Source organism: Mugil cephalus, chromosome 6, assembly GCF_022458985.1.
Source record: "Mugil cephalus isolate CIBA_MC_2020 chromosome 6, CIBA_Mcephalus_1.1, whole genome shotgun sequence".
NCBI classification, from domain to species: domain Eukaryota; kingdom Metazoa; phylum Chordata; class Actinopteri; order Mugiliformes; family Mugilidae; genus Mugil; species Mugil cephalus.
In genome coordinates this window covers 16,151,197-16,172,846 of record NC_061775.1, presented here as the reverse complement: position 1 = coordinate 16,172,846, position 21,650 = coordinate 16,151,197, and the positions used below count along the sequence as shown (strand labels likewise).

Sequence of the window (21,650 nt, the reverse complement as noted above, 5' to 3'; positions counted from 1 at the left end):
GCAGTAGGGTGGATGTGCAACTGCTGTAAACATACCTGACATAAACATACCTAACTGATGTATGTATAAATGATTGACAAACTCAACATAGCTAAATGTAGTAGGGACAATGACTCGCCAAGCCATTTTGCCTCCATTTATCCTAAAATATTCTGGAATTCATTCATTCAAGTCATGCACGTGTTCAGTTCCTTTTCTTTTTAAATCCAGACTTTTCACATGTTCTTTTCATATTTTAGATTGTTTTGTATTTCTTCCTTACATCTATTGCACCAAACACCAAGACAAAATCCTGATTATGTATCAGTAAATACGAGTCTGATTAAAAACTTTGGTTTACTTGGAGGTTGGTGCTCTTATTTACATTAATAAGAAAATCAGGAGAATATTTGTGAATGGGGGCCAACTGTAATGGACAGGGTTTTCATGTGCTTATACAAAAACTACACAACCTTCATCCGAGGCCACAGTTCAGAAGTTCTTTGTCTCTTACAACTGGATACCACGAGCATAGGTTTGAGTATAAATCTGCTTTTTACTGCAGCACAAAGATGATATACAGTCAGTACCATTTCTGAAGGATTTTAATCATAATATTTCATTGTAGAGTATAATCTTAGAGTGCGGGGACAGGTTACACATGCTATTTTTTCAGTGCTCTAGATAGTTTTTATAAGCCCTTACAATTATACATCTTAAATTTGAAATCAGATCGATGTTCAGGAGCTTTGCATAATAAGAAAATGTATTTTAAAGTAAATTTTTAGGTGCATCTACACAAGTAATTTTCTAGGGACTCCTCTCTTTTTGTTAGTGTAGATGGTTTTCTGACCATCTGGGTTAGTTCCTCAATAATCACAGCAGGGTGACTGGTTCCAGAAGTTGAGCTATGGAAGTTAATATGGTGAAGGTCAAAGGTTGCATTTGAGGCAAATATTAGGGTGTGACTTATTCGTCTTTGGTTTCCCGGCTCTTTTAAGGGGTTTAAATAATCAAAAGAAGCGGAGTCAGTGTCCTGGTTGAACACTCGTGTGGAGCATCCGTCTCTGTGCAGGGTGCTGACCAAAGTAGATAAATATTTGTAAGTGGTGCATTTTGAACACGTTTTATATGTCTAATCCCTTGACCAAGCATGAAATTTGATCATCCATATTGCAGATGTAAGCGAATACGTAGCACTACACACAGTAAACCGGAAACAAACACAGATATGAATACAGTTAAACCCTCTCGTTGTAACAGATTAGGTCATTTAGATAATTTTTTTATTAAATATGAGTTGTAGGAACAAAAAACTTCAATGTTGTCTACACAACTGAATGAACGTTGAGTAATTTGCAGCAAGCACAGTCGTGTTTGTTTATTGTTTAACTTATAACTGCATCATGATCCTCACCTCTCACATACTATAAAATAATGTAAGAATTGTATCAAAGACAGCAACAAAATCAACAACTCAACATCTTCTAATCAGTGACATCGTTTCCTGTGATGACAGGTCAGAGTTCATCAACGTCACTTTTCTGTCCTTGTCCCTCTTTGGCACGGTTGGTGGCGTGGTTTTTTCATTCAAGTGATTTCGCCCACATTACACCAGGGTCCTCCGTTCCAGCGCCACGTGGTTCAGCTGGAACCGAACTGAATCACTGACACGTGAGGGATCTCCAAGCTGGCTGCTCTTCTTCGTACTGTGATGCCATTCTCTGTGGAATGACTCTATAGTCAAAACACATTAACGGGATTTTACTATGTACAACTAGAATGACAATCAGCTGTGGGTTGTGAAGAGCCGGGCTAAGGCTTCACGCTGGTTAAGACGCGTTTTCTGGGAACACAATGGGGTAGATTTGACTGTAGTGATCCACGAAATGAACCTCCAGGCCCTGTGTGATGTAGTCTGCCAGGTCAGAGAAGTCTTTCTTGTTTTCAGCAGGGAGAATGATGCAGGTCACACCAGCACGACGAGCCTGATCCAACAACAAAAAATAAATAAAGAAAGAAATTAATATTCTAGAAAAATGTACTTGTATCTGTGTGTATGTGCATGTGTGTCCTTTACGTACAGCGATGGTTTTCTCCTTGATCCCTCCGACTGGAAGTATTTTGCCAGTTAGTGACACCTCACCGGTCATGGCTAAGTTCTGAGGAACTGGCCGGTTCAACGCCAGGGACAACAGGGCTGTGACGATGGTGCAGCCGGCGCTTGGTCCATCCTTGGGTGTTGCCCCCTAGAATCAAGTGGTGGTTAAAGACCAGCCTCAGTGACACATCACACAACGCACAAAAGAGCACTTCAAGCACTAGCTTTAAAACCTGAAACATTGTTTACTAGCCACAAAATAGTATTTGGCCACAAAATAGTATTTTGTGGCTAGAAAGCAATGACTAATCATTAGGTAAGTCATCAGTTTACAGAACTGTGTCGCCACGGTTACCTCAGGGACGTGCAGATGCAGGTGGGAGTTGACCAGGAAGTGATTTTTCGGCTCTTTGGTCATAAGGAAAGCTCGGGCAAAGGTTGAAGCGATCTTTGCACTTTCCTTCATAACGTCTCCGAGCTGACCTGCAGAGGAACAGCACACACTATATTAAGCCTTCTTCAAAAAAAAAAAAAAACAGGCACTTTAACACTCCCCTTATTGGCATGTTCAGTGCTCACAGAAGTGGTACAACCTTCCTACAAAAGAAAAGACATTTGCTCCTCATATTATGTATTTTAATTGTTTACTTTTGCTAATTTCCCAAAGTGACTTTGTGTTTGAAACTCACAGTTCCTACTATGGAACAACCAAAGCAAACAAAAATGTTTTAATTTTGTTCTCACAGCCCTCATTTACGAGTTCTTGCAACTTCTACTCACTATAAAGAGTCGGCTCTTTCAGCTCCCAACTGGCTCTCAGATTTTTTGTCACTTAAACTAATTTATTACCAAACTAAATGTAGTGTAAAGGGAATTACATTACATCAACTGTTTATTATTTAAAAAGCTTCATTTAAATCCTCATTGAGCTGCTGCAAAACAAATTGCCATCTGCAGGGTTGCCCGAACCCAGACTTGAACAGGGAATCTTCTTGCTGTGAGGTGTCAGTGTTAACCACCACTCCATAGAGTCTCAAATGTTAAGTTTCAATTTTAACACAGACTCTACACCCTCTGTCTTTGTGCTATCAAACGCAGTAAAATGTGTCCAAACTTTACTCTGTTTCCTTTCACTCATTTTCTTACCCTTTCATGTAGTTTTGTCTCGTTCTATGCTAATATTAGCAGTGTGACAGCTAATATCTCCTAGGTAGACGAACAATCCGATGGACACAGTCGTTTTGATGACTGTGTCCATCGGATTGTTCGTCTACCGAAAATATTAAGAAAACTGCCTCTTGTCATCTATCTCCCGTATCTCCCACAATGTTTAGCACGTGTGATGTGCGGTGCTGCAGTGGGTGGGCCCCACTTCATGAGCACTACCCCAGAGTTTCTCACTAAGTATAAATTACCTGGCCAAAACAAACCTAAGAGTGAGAACAAATGTCTATATGTAACAAGTAACAAGTCTGAGGAGCTAGTTTTAAGACATTTTGTGAATCAACTGAGAGAGACTGTGATTGTGTGGTTAAACTCCATCCTGCAGTCACACTCATTTCTCCTGACTGACCTGTGACCTCCAGTGACCCCTCCTCTTTGTCGCCCGCTTTTCTTGAAGGGCGGCGGAGCGAAGTCTCAATGAACAACGTCGACCCTCCTGTACAGTTGACAAAAGCAGGCAGGACCTTCAGTTTGTTACATTTTCAGCACTAGTGTCTGTGTCTGTGTGCGTGTCCGTGCGTCCTTCTCACCTAGAGCGGTCCACGCCAGGCCCATAACCACCCCTGGTGGTGTGACATCGTACATCCGATCCACTGTGAAAACAGGTTTACCCACAAACTCCTGCAAGTTGTCCGGTGTAACAGTCACTGTGTTTTGGTCCCCACTGACGATACAGAACGCCACTTTACGGAAAACCTGACGGACAAAACAATGGGATTACACACCAAATAAAAACACAATCAATGCTGGAAACAGTTTTGTTATGCAGAACTACAATAACTATAGTTTCCACGTAAACGCCACTGATTAACTAACTGATAATTATGCGAGCAGGTGGTTTTTCTCTCTAGAGCTTTCAGTCTTTTACCTTTTCCACTTGTTTTTGCAGGTTTCTCACTCCAGACTCTCGGCAGTATTGTCTGATGAGCAAACCGAGGGCATCAGAAGAGATGGAGGCTTTTTCCTCTGTCAGACCACAAAGTGTGCGGAGCTGAGGGACCAAGTAGCGCTAGACAGACACAGAAATGTAATGTGAAACCACGATGTGCTAAAAATGTTGGATCAAAAAAAAAAAATGAATGGGAAAAAAAAAACAGATAATCAAAAACTCCTTTGTATTGTCAATTTACCTAGATCATTTTTAAACTGCACAAAATACAATGTGTGAGTGATTATTTGTTGTGCATCGTGTACAAAAAGTCTACTTTGACACAAACACAAAATTATAACCAAATACCCAATGATTATTTTAATTCAACAATGAACGTACACGGTTACTGACTATATTAGCCACTAGTGCTGGTTGTATCGATCTAAATATCGATAGTATCGATACCAAGGCCTGTGTCGGTAACAGATGAGAAAGTTTTATATTTTTTACATTGTTGCTTTTGTTTCCTTATTTTTTTCCAGTTGATTTTCCTCCTTGGAGTTATATTTGATGCTTAATCACATAAAACAAGTGATCAAGACAAGAATTTTTTTCACTATGCAACATTGACAGAACCAGGAACATCTTGTATCAAAGTGATGCTGAAAAACTAATTTATGCATTTGTTTCCTTACAGGGAGAGGTCTTTATTGGCTCCCAGAATATAATTTAAAGACGTTCTCCTTACAAACAAGGCTCCATCTGATGTTTAAGACCTCGTGGTACCATACTACCATATCACCATTTGCTTTTAAAGTGCAGACTCAGTTGTGAATCTTAGTACACAAGTTCCCACAATAAATTATTGTTTTTAAGTGTTTTTTGGCAAAATGTGACTCATGTATTTCTGAATAGTATATCCAGCGAGCTTTCCCACCATTACAAAACAAATTAAAAATCAACATTAATGGTAATACTGTGATCTAACACCAGTGTTACCTCAGCGATAGCCAGCTTCTCCTGAGCCACGTATCCAGACACATTGATCATCTCCATTCTGTCTCTCAGGGGCTCTGGGATGGTGTCGATCACGTTGGCCGTGCAGATGAACAGCACCTTTAACGGAGCAAACAAAAATGACGCATTCTTTGCATATGTTTTTCACTGGGATCGTTACACTACAACGCTAAACACGAACACAAACCTTTGATAGATCTACAGGAACGTCCAGGTAGTGGTCAAGGAAGTTGGCGTTCTGTTCAGGGTCCAGAAGCTCCAGCAGAGCAGAGGACGGATCACCCTGGTAACCACGGCCCATCTTATCCACCTGGTAACAATAGATCACATTAATATATATATAGTCACACAGTTGTTATCTGACAAGCAAAAGCAAGGTCAGGTTTGACACATTTGAAGGAAACACTAAGACAGGTCACATGACAGAGAGGCTTAGTTAATTAGTTAATGTGTTATATGTGAGAGCAAGAATTACACTAAGAAGATATATTTGCATACTAATGACTATAGTCCACACTTCACCCACAATCACAATAGCATCATCACTACACTGACCTCATCTATTAGCACCAGAGGGTTCTCCGTCTTGGTTTTCTTTAGGCACTGTATAATCTTCCCAGGCATGGCTCCAACATATGTCCGTCTGGAAACAAGTAAACACCCTTTAAAACATTTCATCAAATAATTCTGTAACTAGGGATGTATGGCGTATACAGAAATGTAGCTCCTTTAAATGCGTTCATGGAAAGAAAAAAAAAACAACAAATATATAATTATTGTTGTAATTAAAGCTTAGTGTTAATTTGTTGCGTATCCAAAACAGCTGGAACAAGGACAACGGGACTTTTTGGTGTGAAGTTGTGGCTTAAATAGAAACATCTGTGAGTGACTCTAAATGAATGAATTAATTAGAGGGTATGCACGTGACGTCACAGCTAGAGGACGTCTCCATGGTTACGGCCACTGAGTGGCAAAAAGTGACAGGTGAACATGAACATTAGCAGCATTAGTTTGAATCATAGGCTTTAATAGCGTCTAAATAGTAAAATTAATTTTAAATAAGGTGAAGAAACAACTGGAATCCAGACGTCAATGCGTACCCTCTATTGACTTTAAATTAATTAATATAATAAATTGTGTTTATGATGATGTCTCAGTGAAGTGTCGCCTTTCTTGTGGTGGGCCAGCTATGCTAAAGCAGCTAAGTTAAGGCAATGTAACACTCCAGGATCTATGCTTATATCACCATCACACTGTAGTTAAAATTATTTTTGTTTCCCTGGGTGCCTCCTTCCATTTTTCCACCTCTTACATTCAAAGTACCAGAGACAATAAGTCATACTGCTAATGTGAGCTTTTCCCTCTAGATTTCCAGACCTGTGCCCTTTAATCTCAGCCACATCTGTCATTCCTCCCACGCTGAACCGGAAGTATTGTCTGTTGAGGGCCCTGGCTATGGAGCGAGCGATGGAGGTCTTTCCGACACCGGGAGGACCGTAGAAACACAAGATCTTCCCCTGGGTGGAGCCGCGGAGCTGGCTCACCGCTATGAATTCCTTCACAAAGACAGAGAGGAGGTCAGGGTCACAGCTACAAACAGCAGTAAATCACAGTAAAGGAAAAGCTACAGTTTCTAACTAACCAATATGCGTTTCTTAACATCATCCATCCCATAATGGTCTTCTTCCAGAACTTCTTTGGCTCGGTCTAGTGCCAGGTTTTCCTCGCTGTTGGTACCCCAGGGCATGCTGGTCAGCCAGTCCAGGTAGTTACGGGTTACACTGAAACACAGTGTTGTTGTAGTTTGTTAGTGTTTGTTGTAGTTTACGCACTATAATCACAACCACCAGGGTGAAATGTGTCTATAAAGAAGGGGCTTTCTGCCATCCATCTCTAATACAGACAAAAAAAAATCAACTTTGTTCCATGAAGACCATCAAAGCTTCCCTGTGGTGTTTTCTGGTTAAACTATATTCAGTTATTTATATTTATTCCTTTAGCAAGTGTGCTGAGAGAACGTCCTTTCCATACAAACCATTTACATTTATTTTGATATTTTCAAATTTTCCTAACTCTTCTTAACTGATCTGTTTGGAAGAAAACACTGCAAATAGTAGTAAAAAACTACACAAGTTAGTTTTTATATATATATGCAGTTTCTGACCTATTGTTCAAAAAAAAAAAAATTATGCACATCTGTTAAGCTGAAAGCAGTGAGTGCACTGCCTCTTTATTTTCAATAGAGTATAAAAAAATACCTTTTTATTTACCTTTTTTATTTTTTATTATTAAAAAATTACCGTTTTAATTTATCAATTTATATTTGAGACCCTATACAGACTGAACTCCACAGGAAAATATCATCTGGTTAAAAATGTGAATTTCCTCAAAACAAATTATCTCAATATGTTTTAATAAACACCTAAAATAACACAAAAAGAATCCAAAGCTGGTTATAACTAGTCTTATAAAATCTATATGGATGTATAACTTTGTAACTATCTTTATAATAAATATCTTTATTTCTTAAGAGTCGATTCTAACAGGAACAACTTTATTGGCCAATAATGATTGGATTCATTTAAGAGTGTTTAAGTGTTTTTACACAGGTAACAGACTTCAAAGGGGGTTCTTTGAAAAAAAAAAAAAAAACCCAAACTAACTTGAACTCAGATGAATGGTTGTCCAGCAGGCCCAGTTTGTTGAGCTCCTCGTTGATGACGTCCATTATGTGTTGAGGGACGGTCCGGTCTTTCAGTCTCTCCCTGAACTTCTCCTCAATAGCTTCTTTGTCCTCTTTTTCCAAACCCAGCTCCTGGAAACAGCCACAAACAATATTCTTTTAAACATCACAGCCCACTTCCTCAAACACATCTATCTGCCATACGTAATGATTTACATTGATCGTTTGATTGCCAAGAAGAGGTTACATGGACAGTCTGTTCTACCTTCTTGATGATCTTGAGCTGCTCTTGTAGCAGATATTTCCTGTGGGTCTGTTTGATCTTCTCTTCCACCTAAAACCAAAGCAGTGAGACAGATGAAGAACGGAGCGTAATGAGCCGAGCAGAGGTTGATTAAATCTCATTCGCTTGGCGAGGATCTCTGACCTCTCTGCCCAGGCGCTGCTGCAGTTTACTCAGCTCGTATTCCTTCTTCAGCAGAGACAAAGCCTTGTAGAGACGCTTTGGGATCTGCAGAGACGCACAGAAGGAGTTCAGTACTCATTTTTCCAAAATTATTATGCAGATGATAAATAATAAATTCCAGTTTGGATGATCACATTGAGACGAAAAAGGAAAAAGTTGAAATGATCTATATCATTTCTATTAATGACAGGCTGGTTAGTTTGGCAAAAGCGCATTTAATTAAATTCCCAAACTCCATTAATGAGCCCTGCTAATCATCCAGGATGTCCCACACATTTCTATTTTCCTCTATATGTTTTTCAGAGCACCATTATTTCTTATATTTTCTTTCAAATTTTTATTGTTTTTTATTCTTGTCTAATTCCACGCTACTGTGACAAGAACATTTTCCATACGTGGGATAAATAAACTTACGTCTCTCCAAGGCAGAACACAAATAAGATATTTATCTACCAGATAATTCATCCTACAGTAAATAAAATCCATCACATCACATGTCATCGTGGTTTCATTCTTCTGATGGTTTAGAGTTTTTTTAATGTGACAGACTCTGGTTTGTATTTCCATGTGTCCGTCACATCAGTAAAGACGGAGCCGATTTAAATCACATCAGGGAAATAAAGACGCTCACGTTCATCTCTTCCAGGACGTCCTGCAGTTCATGTGACTCTGCTCCTGTCAGAGCTGCTCCCATGTCACTGAGGTAGATCGGATTATCGACCACTCTCTGACCAGCCTGCATCATCTGGAGGACAGATTCTCTGACAGACACACACACACACACACACACACACAAACATTTCAGAACACTGCACAGTCTCCACTAAAAGAAAACTTACAGAATCTCCCACATGAGCTCCCACTTATGTTACAACCCAAATCGAGAGCAAAATCATTTACTAGCTCTAATGCAGGTCAAGTTTATTTTGCAAGATGAACATTTTAAAGAAAAAAAATAATTTAGTTAATAATATGACAAATGACTAACTACATAAGTGCTGGGACTCACCTGTAGAGGGGATTGAGTGCAATGATGTCCCTGATGGTCTTCACTATCTCCGCCGTCAGCGCCTGTAAATCATTACAGACATTACAGGTGTTTCCTTCAGTCACACACCACAAACGTCTCACAAAGTCTCACAAACCTGAGACTATTTATGTTTCATGGTGAAAATTACTTGAAGAAACCTGCCATCTTGCAACTCTGCTGCTTAGACACTAATAAATCACCAAGGAAGCACAAGCATGAGGAAAGAAAAGTTAAACATGTTTTAAGTTAAACTGAGGGGAAAAAAAATCACCCATGCATTCATCTCATCGTGTGTAGACTCCTGTAACTTTAGGTATTGAGGAAAGTTCTTGCCTTTTAATTTTTGTTTTACCTTGACCTCCTCCGTCATGGTGAACTGTTCGTGTTGGATGTTGTCCACTTCCACCATCAGGATGTTGGAGGAGGGCAACGGCTGAAGCTCTGGACTCAGGTCTACTTCTGAAATCTGACAAAATTAAAATCGTTAGCATCAAGATGGCAATTAACGTAACTGTTCATGCACAATTACGACAGCAGTGAAAAGAAGAGGTCCAACAGAATAAGAAGGTGTTGTCTGGCTGCTTGTTTTCTGCATGTGCCAAAGGGCAGATGTAGCACATGGAGCTGACCTTGTCCTCGAGCTGCTCTTTCACAGATTCGGGTGCGTCCTTGCGGCTGCGTTTGGATTTACGTCTCTGTGGTTGTCTCAGGGGAGACTCTGGCTCGGACTCTGGCCACACAGTGGCTGTTTCCACCTCAGCTGGCTCCACCTCCAGCTGTCTCGTGATCCGGATCCTGATTGACCAAAGCACAAATACACATAGTTGTTGTACACAAGGTTTATTCAGCAGTGTGGTCTGGACAGAAGCTCTCTCCCGCTAGCAGCAGTAACATGTCTAACCTGCGATGTCCCATGACAATCATCCTCAGCTTGTCTCCCAAGTCCTGCATCTCGTGAATCTGAACGAAGGTCCCTGTGTTGTAGACGGCGTCCAGAGACTCCACCACATCAGACTCATTACTGCAGGGACAGAAAGACGTATTTACTACCGACATATGAACGTGAAATTCAGAAAATGATCTCGGAGCCAAGTGAGTATCGATTTCTTAAATACTTTTATTAAGGGGTCAGTGGTTAATCACTAAACGTTTTCATGTTTCATTTATTATATACTTAAACAGTTTATTACTAAGCCATGTAAACACACAGGCCTTCGTCTCGAGTCAGTATCAGCCGACAGTGACTCCAGCAGAAGTTTTCAGACTTACGTGTCGTCTCTCTTCAGGAAAACTCCAGCGTACGGCTGAGCCAGACGCACTTTCCTCCTCAACAGCTCCATCAAGTCCTTGTTCTTCACCTGACGGGACAAGAGAAGCACAAAACACACATAAGCAGCACATCTAAAAAAAAAATAAATAAATAAATAAAAAACTCTTCAATGCCCGAAATTTTGATTCACCTGGATTATAAAGTCAGAAATTGTTTAATACATGGTCCAGGGATTGTCTGGAGCACAACCACAACAGATAAACACAACAATTGTGTAAATTTCTTAAACAAAAAACACCAGTAACACAAACTGTATACTGAACTGAGGCAATTTCTGCTCATCTTTAGGGGTGCTAGAGAACCTCCTACATTTCACGTTAGTACTCCTAAAACAATAAATTATAGAAAAGAGAAAATGAATGATAATAATAACACAGCGTTTCATTATTCCTTTCTGACTTTGTCTTCTGGGGTCATATTTTGTCTATTAGAGACATTACAAGTTCAAGTACTTGACATTTAATGACTGGTCACACTCGTACCCTCAGCCCCGAGGTACAGGAGAGTGAAACAGGACTGAAGAAGTCCCATCAGGCTCATTAACAGCTGACAGGAGTCTATAATCACGGACTAATTCATGTCATACAACACAAAGTTAATGTGTTTCCGTTTCTGTGCACATTTCAGCTCATTGTTTACATTCCCATTCGGATATTTGCACCAGTTATTTTATTTTTGCATTACACAAATCTTTTTATATTCTATTTCTAACATTTTTTTTATATTGAGAAGCCATTAAATGGGAGTGGGAGCCATTAAATCTGCCTAAATCCAAGTGGAACTGTGCTGCTCACAGATGCGAGTTGATTTCACGTCTGAGCTTTCAGCGTTCAGGCTGCAGCCAGTGAGATGGTGTCTTTCATTACTGCAGTTAATAGGAGTTTCCTGTTTTGACCGAACTGGGCCACGTGCTTTGATTACAGTACATACATGGGCAGCTGAAATACTAAAAGGCTGATGTATTGAAAATGTAATTTGTGTCAGTTAAAAGTGTCTGCATATGAATATTTGCACAAAAAAAATGGATGATCATGTGAAAAACCAGCAGCAGCCAAATACTGAATCAGAATATGCTTCTAAATGGATCAACTGATGCCTTTTACTGGCTACTATACTCTGTTTGGTTGTTATGTCGGTTAAGATCCTCCAGGTCATATTATATCCATGATTTATCTTAGTTTTTTTGGCTTGTTAGGTTTACCCTATGGATGACAGCACAAAGACTGAGGCGGGGAGATACAGAGGAAGAGAAGACGCAAAGAACAACGTAGTCAAAGTCAAAGCCATAGTTATAAACCCACTGAGCTTCTCCACAATGTTTTCACATAAACCAGGAGTGTGTGGAGAAAGAGAGATTATACAAAAGCAGGAAGAAGTGGGGAAAAACAATAACAATGTAAGTAAAAGTTAAATCATTTCTTTTTTAGCATTTATTTAACTTTTTTATACTTTCTTTTTATTGCTTTTTCTTTTGAAACATAGACACATTGACAAAAACAGAACAAAAAGCAAATACCAACATCATAAAGATAAAAACTAGGATGTGTAAACAATTCGTTTCTCTCATTTTTCTCTACATTGTTCCTCTTGGGTCTTTATCTCATGAATATTTCAGTCGCAATTTTCAACCACTTGTTTTGCGTTAGTGGGTCTGGCTTGTACCACTTCCTCCAGATTGCTTTCTTACAGGCTACTAACAAGATTTTCAGTAAATATCTGGCCTCTTTTAACACATTTCCTGTCACACTGCCTAATGTGAACATCCTCCCAAATGTTTATTATCTTAGGATGGGGCCAAAAAAATGATCTATATCTCCATGTTTTCTCCCACATGGCTGTAGTTAATGTTTACTTTTTTTTTTATCTCCTGGTTGAACTGTCCTTAAACTGTCTGCTGCAACTTTCCCCACTGAGGGGAAATCACAACATATTATCGTAACATTCATCCAGAAAGACATACCAGAAGCACACTTAAATATAAGCGTACTTAAGTATTTCAGTGGGCTTCCCAAACAGGACACATTCATTAAAACATATATTTGTTTAAATTCAAAGTGCCAATGAACAGATGAAGTGACAGAGATAGAGCAGCCTGTGTGAAGATGTTACACAGGTGGAAACTTGCATAACACGCTACTAGAAGTAATTCATCAAGTATTATAGTTGTTTCAGACTAATGAATTAACTGCGATTCTTTTTATGTGTGAATTTGTGATGGGGAAGGCTGTCTCTCAACACCAGCTCAAGGCCACATCACTGTGTGAGATCATCACCCTGCTGCCCTTGAACCAGGCGGCACACGAAATGTTACATCACCCTTACCTCTATTATCTTTATGAATCGAGGAAACACCGGATTCCTGCTGACAGCAATCAGCGGCACATTTGGAAACACCTCGGGGACCATCATGGGGGTGAGAGCCGTCATCTGAGGTCCGCTATAAGCTCCCCCATCTCCGCCGGACTCCTCTCCCCCTGAACCCGTGCTGTCCCCGCCGTCTTCCCCGGAGAACCCCGCGCTGCTGGCCCGGTCCCCGTAATGCCGAGCCTGGAGACTGTAGGTCCCGGACTTCGGGGCAAGGAGGCTGGAGTCTGGGAAGCGGACAACTGCCCCCACCCGCATCCACCTCTGAGGTCTGGCGTTCAGCCTGCACCCAGCTGTCATTGCTGTGTTGACTGGAGAGTGGAGAGGGACGCATGTTTTCTCTGAGCCCCTTGTAGTGCTGTAGAAACGCGGAGGCTGGAGCCGGCAGCTCGGGGCTGGTGTCCGGGTCAGGGGACAACCGACGACTCCGGGCCACTTTAGTCTCACAACTAAACCCGAACTTCTGTGCAGATGTCGAGCCGCATCCATCAGTTTCATGGTGGACGCCATGTTTATCTGGAGCTTTCTACGGCAAACACGTGACCCCGACCGCTTTCCGTCACCGTTTGATTACGTATGAGGCAAGTTAAAAAAAAAAAAAAATCATCCCTAAAAAAACTTTATTGACAATTTCAAGAGGTTCACACAGTTTTGGTATGAGACCTAGAACTGAACAAAAATTGTACTTCTTTTTCTTAATAAATGTCCAATTGTTCATTACATTAATTAAACTTATTAAATCTAAACTAATAATGTACTTTTTTCCACTAAAATAAAAGGAAACGTTCGAAGTTGTTGTTTATTTATAGGTTAATTGTATGTGGCCCGTGAACTAAAATGAGTTTGCCACCCGTAACCTTTTTAACATGTTTATATATTTAGACTGAGCAGAGTATCCAGGTAAATAAGAAAGCAGTTAAAACAGACTAAAAAGATAGAGCAACAATAATAATTATAACAAAAAGGGAACAGTGAATGAGTTAGATAAGATAGTCTCAGGTCAAAAGTTAAAAAAAAAAGGAAAAGAAAAGAAAAAAGAAAGTTTAGGTAGAAATATCCTCAACTTTCAGCTAAAATAGTCTCTACTGCAAACCACCATCATGATTTCTTTGTCATTTAATTGTATATTTAAAAAAATACATAAATGATCAAAAAGTCTCGAGAGTCTAGTGAGAGGCGTATTACCACCACCAACGGAAGTGGAGTGTGAAACAAACATTAAATGGGGATAAAACTACAATCTTTTATTTAAATTAGATCATTTTAAACATGTTTATCAGTGTGTACATCTTCAGTCTTGCTTGGTAATAAGTTCCAGATCTAAATGGATCTGACTATAGATGGACTTTCCTTTAAGAAATCCTGATTGAGTTCTCATTGATAATAATCTTGCGTTTGTCCCATTTAAATCTTGTCGCCAAGACAGTGGCGTGATATATATTGAGGAGAATGACCTTTCTAAATGTGGCTAATGATTTAATTACATGTTGTAAATAAGTGTCATTCCATCATAAACCTCCAGACAAAAAAATTTCCATTTGTCTGAGATGGCTGTAGTGTCCACAGGTGTATGATTTTAACCATTTGTTTCTATAGTTATGGAAGAATCAGATTTATATTAATTATTTACCCAGGTCTTACCACCATCACCTCTGTACGACATGACTTTATTATTCATTAACCAATGTGTTGTTGATTTTTTTTTTTTTTTTTACATCTTGAATTTGTTCATGTCTAAAACAAGCTTATGTTGATGTTGGGATGGCTAGCTACCAAGCGGTACCAAAACAAAACCGGGTGGTACTGTAAAAGCAAACTACAAATCACCATTGACATACTAAAACGAAACACCAGTAAAAAAAAAAAAAAAAAAAAAAAAATCTGATAACTAGTTAAATGCCAGCACTTTATTCTGGAGCTATCATGTCGTGTAAAGGAGAGAAGTAGAACCTTATCAAGTAAAATATTCAAACCTTGACACCTTATAAAACTCTGTTTCCTTCATTCGTTACAGTGAAAAGCATTTCTGTCTCTGAAAGGACAGAACAGAGATCAGCACAGAGAAATAAATTCCTTTTGAATTAGCCTAGCTTTATATTTATGCACCAGGCATGGCTGAAGGCTTGAAGCAAACTCAGCATGACTCAGCAGATTTAAAGCGACGTTATTTTTCACTGAATATGACACTTGACACACGTGAGCTGCTGACTTTGATTTGAAGGCAGACTCGTGCTCCTCAGTTGGTTTTCTACAGGGAGGTCTGTTTATTATCGCCCCTGTCGTCCTTTTCATAGCCCCATGTGGGGTCCTCCTCCCGCCTGTGACACGAAGGACAGATTGAATTAATTGAATTAATCAGATCACACTTTTGTGTTTAAATAGGACTTTTTTTGAAAACTTGTGTTTACAAACTTCTTCTTCCTAAGCAGTCTGTTCAAAATCAGAACAACGAAGACGATGAAGAGGAAAACAACGACGGCCGTCAGACCCACCAACCACGGCTGAAGAGTCAGTGACGAAGATCCTCCTTTCGTGTCAGACCGCAAACCTGAATAAAAACGCACACACGCAACAGATTTTACAATTTAAAACAAATTATTAACAGTTCATAACTACATTGGCCTAAACATCTTTTCATCTTTATTTTACACCCATTAGCCATAACATTATGACCACTGACAGGTGGATGAAATTCCTGTGGATGTTACTTAGGCCTGTACCACCCACCTAGACCAGACCAGACCAGACCAGACCAGAGACCCCCACCCCATAGCGATGACCCTCCTTGATGTCTGCACTAACTGCACTTTACAATTACTTTACAGTATAATAAAGCCATAAAGTCATGTGGTGTTGTTTCACATCAAATATTAACTACACTGGCAAGTTTCTTCCGTGGTTATCTAATGTCTCTCTAATCTTCATATAGACTTAAACTTAACCTAGACAGACTCTAACAAAGGAAATTACTTGGTCACAGTAGCTTCGTTGCACATGAAAGTAAACGCTCTTAAAAAAACATTAAAAAAGATAAAATGAAATAAGATCAGATTAAAATAAAATAACATAAAAATATCGAGAATTAGCATCATGAATCTAAATCTGACCTAAACCTTAGCCTATGCTCAGCACTTTTTCTGTATCATTGTGTTATGTTTATTATTTCTGGAAGGTTCTGAAGAAAAGAAAAGCATTTTGAGGATTTAACTAAAATCTAAATCTATGACGGGAAAAAGTGCATTACATTTGAGATAAGCTATTGCATCTGGAAACAGTTTACTAACTTAAACACACACGTTTCAGGATAGGTCCATGGAAGGACTAAATAAAAACATACATACATATATATGGACATGTATATAAATATATGCATAAAATTTTAAAAGTTTTACCTTTGTTTGCCAAGGAACCGCTGGTAGACAGCAGCAGCACACACAGTGCAAGCAGATACATCTTGACAACAACAGACCAAGTGCACTGTACGCGGGAAACTACGACTCTGGGTCAAGAGAAGAGCTGAGAAACATATGAGCACTTAACTGGCCAAAGTGCACAGTCCACATGTATATTATCAGGGCGTGTATTCTGCTGTGATATTCGGAAGCAGTTTTAAGACTGTCCCTGTATAGACATGTTACATAAGCAGAGACAAGATTGGCATAAATAACACAGTCGCATTTTTTAAATTTCGTTTAAATGTGTGATAGTGATGAGCAGGATTTTCTTAACAACAATGTAAAGACGTTTTGTTTTCACTGTCAAATGTACGGTTTAATTTAACAGTCACGCATCTTTTCTGGTCACATGTTGCAACTACATCCCGATGTTTTCTTCACTGTGGCCTTTTCTTAGAATGGGAAGACCAGAGGTTACCTGCTGCTCTCCTATCTCATTTACCCGTAAATGAACTGAATCGCTTTAATGCATAAGTCTTCAATGTCTTTCAGTTCGGGGACCCCCGAACAAAATCGTTGGTTGATTGGACATTTTTTTTCTTATTATTTTATAATTTTTTAATATAGTTTTATTGTGATATTATATATATATATATATATATATATATATATATATATATATATATATATATACCCTCAAACACCTTACTGTTGCACAAATTTGAAATAATAATAAAAGAAAAAAAAATGAATATTTGAACCTGTATATTATTTGAATAGCTTAATACTGAATGTAAAATGACATATATTTATAAATAGCCCTAGGCAGAGTTTAATATAGAACACACTTAAGCTCTCCATCAGTTTTGGGGGGTCGTCCTTTCCTTGAAAATCATTGAAGACCCCTGATCTAATCAACCCCTGCAGCACCTCTGCAGACCCCCTGTTGAAGACCTTTGCTTTAATGGATTGATGGATGTTCTCCAGATGTTCCCTTTCACTGACAAATAACTTACTGGACGAACATAAACTATACGGCCAACAGTATTCACTCACCTGCCTTTACACACATATGACTTTAAGTGACATCCCATCCTCAATCCATAGGGTTTAATGAGACATCGGCCCACCCTTTACAGCTATAACAGCTTCATCTCTTCTAGGAAGGTTTTCTACAAGGTTTGGGAGTGTGTTTAAGGGAATGTTTCACCATTCTTCCAGAGGTGTATTTGTGTCAAACACTGATGTTGGAGAAGGCCTGGCTCACAGTCTTCATCTAATTCATCCCCGAGGTCTTCTGTCGTGTTGAGGTCAGGACTCTGTGCAGACCAGTCAAGTCCTTCCACATCAAACTCGCTCATCCATGTCTTTGTGCAACAATGTGCAGTCATGCTGGAACAGGAAGGGCTCATCCCCAAACTGTTCCCACAGAGTGGGGAGCATGGAACTGTCCAAAATCTCCTGATATGTTTTGTGTTGTGAATTAGTATTCGAACTAACACTACGGCGCGCAACACCACAAACTAGTAGAACAGCAACTCCTGTATTCTGCAAGGTGAAACGACTGATTTGTCAGTTCCATTAATAGCTTTACTTCTCTATTCGCACACTTAAACTGTTATTGAATGGTCCAGTTTGTATGTAGACCAGCAACTCCCAGAAATAAAACAGAGAGATGACAACTGCATCTGTGCCCCTCGTTAAGTTCCTTCTTTTTTTTTTATTGAATTCAATTTTATTTATATATTTTCAACATCCTGAGCAAGTACGTAGAAGATGTTGGAGAGAAAAACCCTTTTAACAGGATGACAGTTTGAGCAGAATCAGGTTCACATGTTCGGACACATGTACTTAACGCTGACCAGAGAGTAAAGGGAGGAGGAGAGACGAGAGCAGCAGGAGGAATGAGATTAAGCCTGCAGACATGATACCAAAAATATATAGGATGTATGTTACATGCATGTTACATGAGAGACCGACAGTGAATAAAAAGAACGTATAGACTTAACATTCAAAATATTTATTGCAGAAACACTTTGTGTACAGAGTGCTCTTAACGTTACTGATGATGAATTAATAGAGACATAAAACTATAAACACGACCATTTCCATTTTCTTTGACGATAGTTATCTGTGTTTGTGAGACGCAATCAAATCAACTCCAGTTTTGACTTGATCAAGGATTTTATTAAATAAGGTCTCTTTACAACATACTTAAGCTCACAGACATTTCCATCCTATAGTTTAGGTCCGGAAATCCTCCATCCCTCCATCTTTGCGACCTTTGTGAAGAAGGCCAGCGTTCCCAGACACAGACACGCTGATGTACCGGTCATAGCACTGTGAGCTGGGGACAGACAGGTGAGCAAACCAGACAATGTGGTTACTGTTTAACAAACACTATAGTTATGTACTACTGCATAAAACAGTAGCATACATTTATTATTCACATGTATACACATCATGATGACAGGTGGGGGGAAAAAATCGTCTATTGATTCAAGCACAGCAGAAAAGTCCAGACATCCACTGACCTTGCAACATGGCAGAGCCCTAAAATGCTATTAATGGTGTCAAGTTGCAGCCTGATCTGATCAGACTATGCATACTTGCAGCACACAGTAGGAGCTGTTTTGTTCTCAGCATAATGTATTCAGGTCGACAATATAGATTTCATTGTTGCAAAGCATTTCTTTCTACCGTGTCTTTATTAGTGACGTCATCAACTGGTCGACTTCACTTTCATCACAATACTTTAAAAAAAAAAAAATGAAGTCGTGCAACTCCTTAGTGTGTACTACTTCTTTTTTGAAAATATTGTTTTAGTCATTTATTTCAGAGGTCAATCAAACGATTCAAAATCTGTCCAATTTGACCCTGAATTTCTGTCTGTGTAGTTAAGATGGAGGAATTCTTTCTAGTCTAGTCCCGTCTGCCTGGAATGATACTTACTTCTGGCCCCCAGGAAGATCCCAGATGAACAGCCTCCGATAAAATAATTCAGTGGTTCATCCGGGGCTTCACGAACTTGAGCACTGATGCATGTTGCCATTCCAAAGATGGCTCCCATGGAGGCTGGCACAACAAAGAGATACAGCCATATCAGAATTAAACACACGACCATCACACAGTTACTGGATCCCTAACATCAGCGCTTCTGCTCATTAAGACAAAACGGTTTAGTAACAAGGTTGAAAATTGTTGCTCTGTGCAACATTTCGAATTAAAAATACTTCCATTTTTATGCAGGGACAACACAATAAATGGGCAACACAGTAGTGTGATGGTATAGTGGTCTCACAGAAATAAGTTTCTGGGTTTGAATCAGCTGGCTACCTGGGGCTTTTATGTGCTGAGTTTGCATGTCCTCCTCGTGCCTGCGTGGGTTTCCCAAAAAAATCGGTGACTCTTAGCTGGCCATAGGTGTGCATGTGAGTGTGACTGATTGTCTGTGTTTCATTCATGCAAAACCAATACAAGTAAGCCATTGGTTCAAACTTTTGTGAACCAGGCCCTTTGTTTTTCCTTCACAGACCAGGAGATTAGCAATTACCACATATCATCACTTATTTGGCACAATAAAGAAGGCTATTGTGCAACTATTATGTACAAAGATTTCATTTTATTTCATACATGAATATGTAATCTACTCAAAGGACCCCAGTTAAGAGAAATAGTTTACTACTACTGAGGTGTTAACAACTGGGATTTTGGACTGTACGAGTATGGAACACTCTTAATTTGACATCAGTGTTAATCATAATATATTTACCCAGGGTAACTGTTGTGTTGGTAGCCTTCTGTAGCGCCAACAGTGCAGTGTCAGGCTGGTATGCCGCAATGTAGTACGCCGAACCGACCAGGCCTAAAAGCACACATATTATTTTAATAGCAACATATAATAATAATAACAATAACAATAATAAATAACAAAATGTACTTTTAAACTTTGCAGATATGTTCAAACTTCGAGCAAATTTCAAGCAATCAAATTTGCTTTGTGTTGATACAACATATAAAAATTAAGAGTTTTCAAATGAAAAATCTGGACACACACACAGGGACAGGGATTTAATTTTAGACTTTTGATCCGCACGTAACACACAGTCATCTCAGTTTATGGCTCCAACATGAGTCTATCCTCAAATAACTTTATGATAAAAGGCGAACCTTTCCATTACCATAGCACAACACGTGTTGTTATGAAGGGAAGTAGTAAATAAACAACGTCCCCATCTTCTACTCGTCCATGACACCCGTCGTGTCAGCGACCACATCTGTTCACTGTGTTTGCAGAGAAGATGTGAAGCTATAGCACACGATGTAAACCTTCTTTTGACAAAACATAATACAACATAACATGATGTTACTGGTTGTTTATTGCTTCCGCCTGTTTGTGAGACCCTCTCCATGGGGTTATTTCATTATTCCAACTATTTCTACCCATCATTCGGGTACAGGTGAATCTGAGCCACATCTGTCCAAATAACGCGGCTCCGAAGGTGCTCTGACGTTTTCCTGTTGTTGTTGTTTTTTCTTGTAAGATGTTTAGATCTGATCGACTCTTCTCAGACTTAACTCAGGTGCATTAGCATTAGCTAAAACATTGGCACTAGCTGAGCACGCTTTTTGTACTTTCTGGCGGCCCTGCAACACTCCTGCGTTTACAGGCAGCTTGACTAGTTCATCTGTGCGCCGATATTTACCCAAAACTGTGCCCATTTTGGTCGAAATCCATGTTTTTTCCACGCAGCTTGTGCCCTCTGTGTCGTCCCAGAACCCCATTTCTGCCTGAACAAGGACACCACTGGAAATCTCGCGAGAAGAAATTTTCTTCTTCTGCTTCATCCGGTTTTTAATGTGTGACGAACTTAAAGGCGCATTAGCGCCACCAAGTGCTCGAGATTCGGCCACAGACTGGATAAACATTATATACAGTAAACAGGTCAAACCAAGCGCATCAAAAAGCAAACAAACCAAAAAAAAAAAGGAAAAAGAAAGAAAGAAAGAAAGAAAGAAAGTAAATGCGTACAATCTTTTATCCAACTGTCATTTCGTCAGTCAATTCAGTTTATGGCGCACTATCGCCATCTGCTGGAGTGAGAACGTAAAGAACTACACTGAGACCTTGAGAGATACGAGATGATTGTTTAAAATCACATTAAATTACTTGTCTTTAACCCTTCAACA

At 39.4% G+C, this 21,650-nt stretch overlaps 2 protein-coding genes across 2 annotated transcripts; both read right to left on the bottom strand.

The window, feature by feature from the left end:
• Positions 1 to 1,248: 1,248 nt before the first annotated feature.
• On the bottom strand, positions 1,249 to 13,637 carry lonp1 (lon peptidase 1, mitochondrial). The gene is made up of 21 exons (XM_047587525.1): positions 13,024 to 13,637; positions 10,641 to 10,729; positions 10,273 to 10,392; positions 10,001 to 10,166; positions 9,724 to 9,837; positions 9,351 to 9,412; positions 8,973 to 9,102; positions 8,303 to 8,386; positions 8,141 to 8,209; positions 7,856 to 8,007; positions 6,835 to 6,973; positions 6,570 to 6,748; positions 5,748 to 5,835; positions 5,380 to 5,502; positions 5,175 to 5,291; positions 4,173 to 4,313; positions 3,835 to 4,000; positions 3,654 to 3,740; positions 2,436 to 2,563; positions 2,064 to 2,228; positions 1,249 to 1,967 (listed from the first exon to the last, which is right to left on the bottom strand). The coding sequence occupies exons 1-21, from the start codon at positions 13,573 to 13,575 to the stop codon at positions 1,812 to 1,814; spliced, it is 3,027 nt and encodes a 1,008-aa protein (XP_047443481.1). The 5' UTR covers positions 13,576 to 13,637; the 3' UTR covers positions 1,249 to 1,811.
• A 4,827-nt stretch (positions 13,638 to 18,464) lies between these two features.
• Positions 18,465 to 21,320, bottom strand: ndufa11 (NADH:ubiquinone oxidoreductase subunit A11). The gene is made up of 4 exons (XM_047588224.1): positions 21,167 to 21,320; positions 20,233 to 20,325; positions 19,413 to 19,535; positions 18,465 to 18,807 (listed from the first exon to the last, which is right to left on the bottom strand). The coding sequence occupies exons 1-4, from the start codon at positions 21,306 to 21,308 to the stop codon at positions 18,698 to 18,700; spliced, it is 468 nt and encodes a 155-aa protein (XP_047444180.1). The 5' UTR covers positions 21,309 to 21,320; the 3' UTR covers positions 18,465 to 18,697.
• Positions 21,321 to 21,650: the final 330 nt, after the last annotated feature.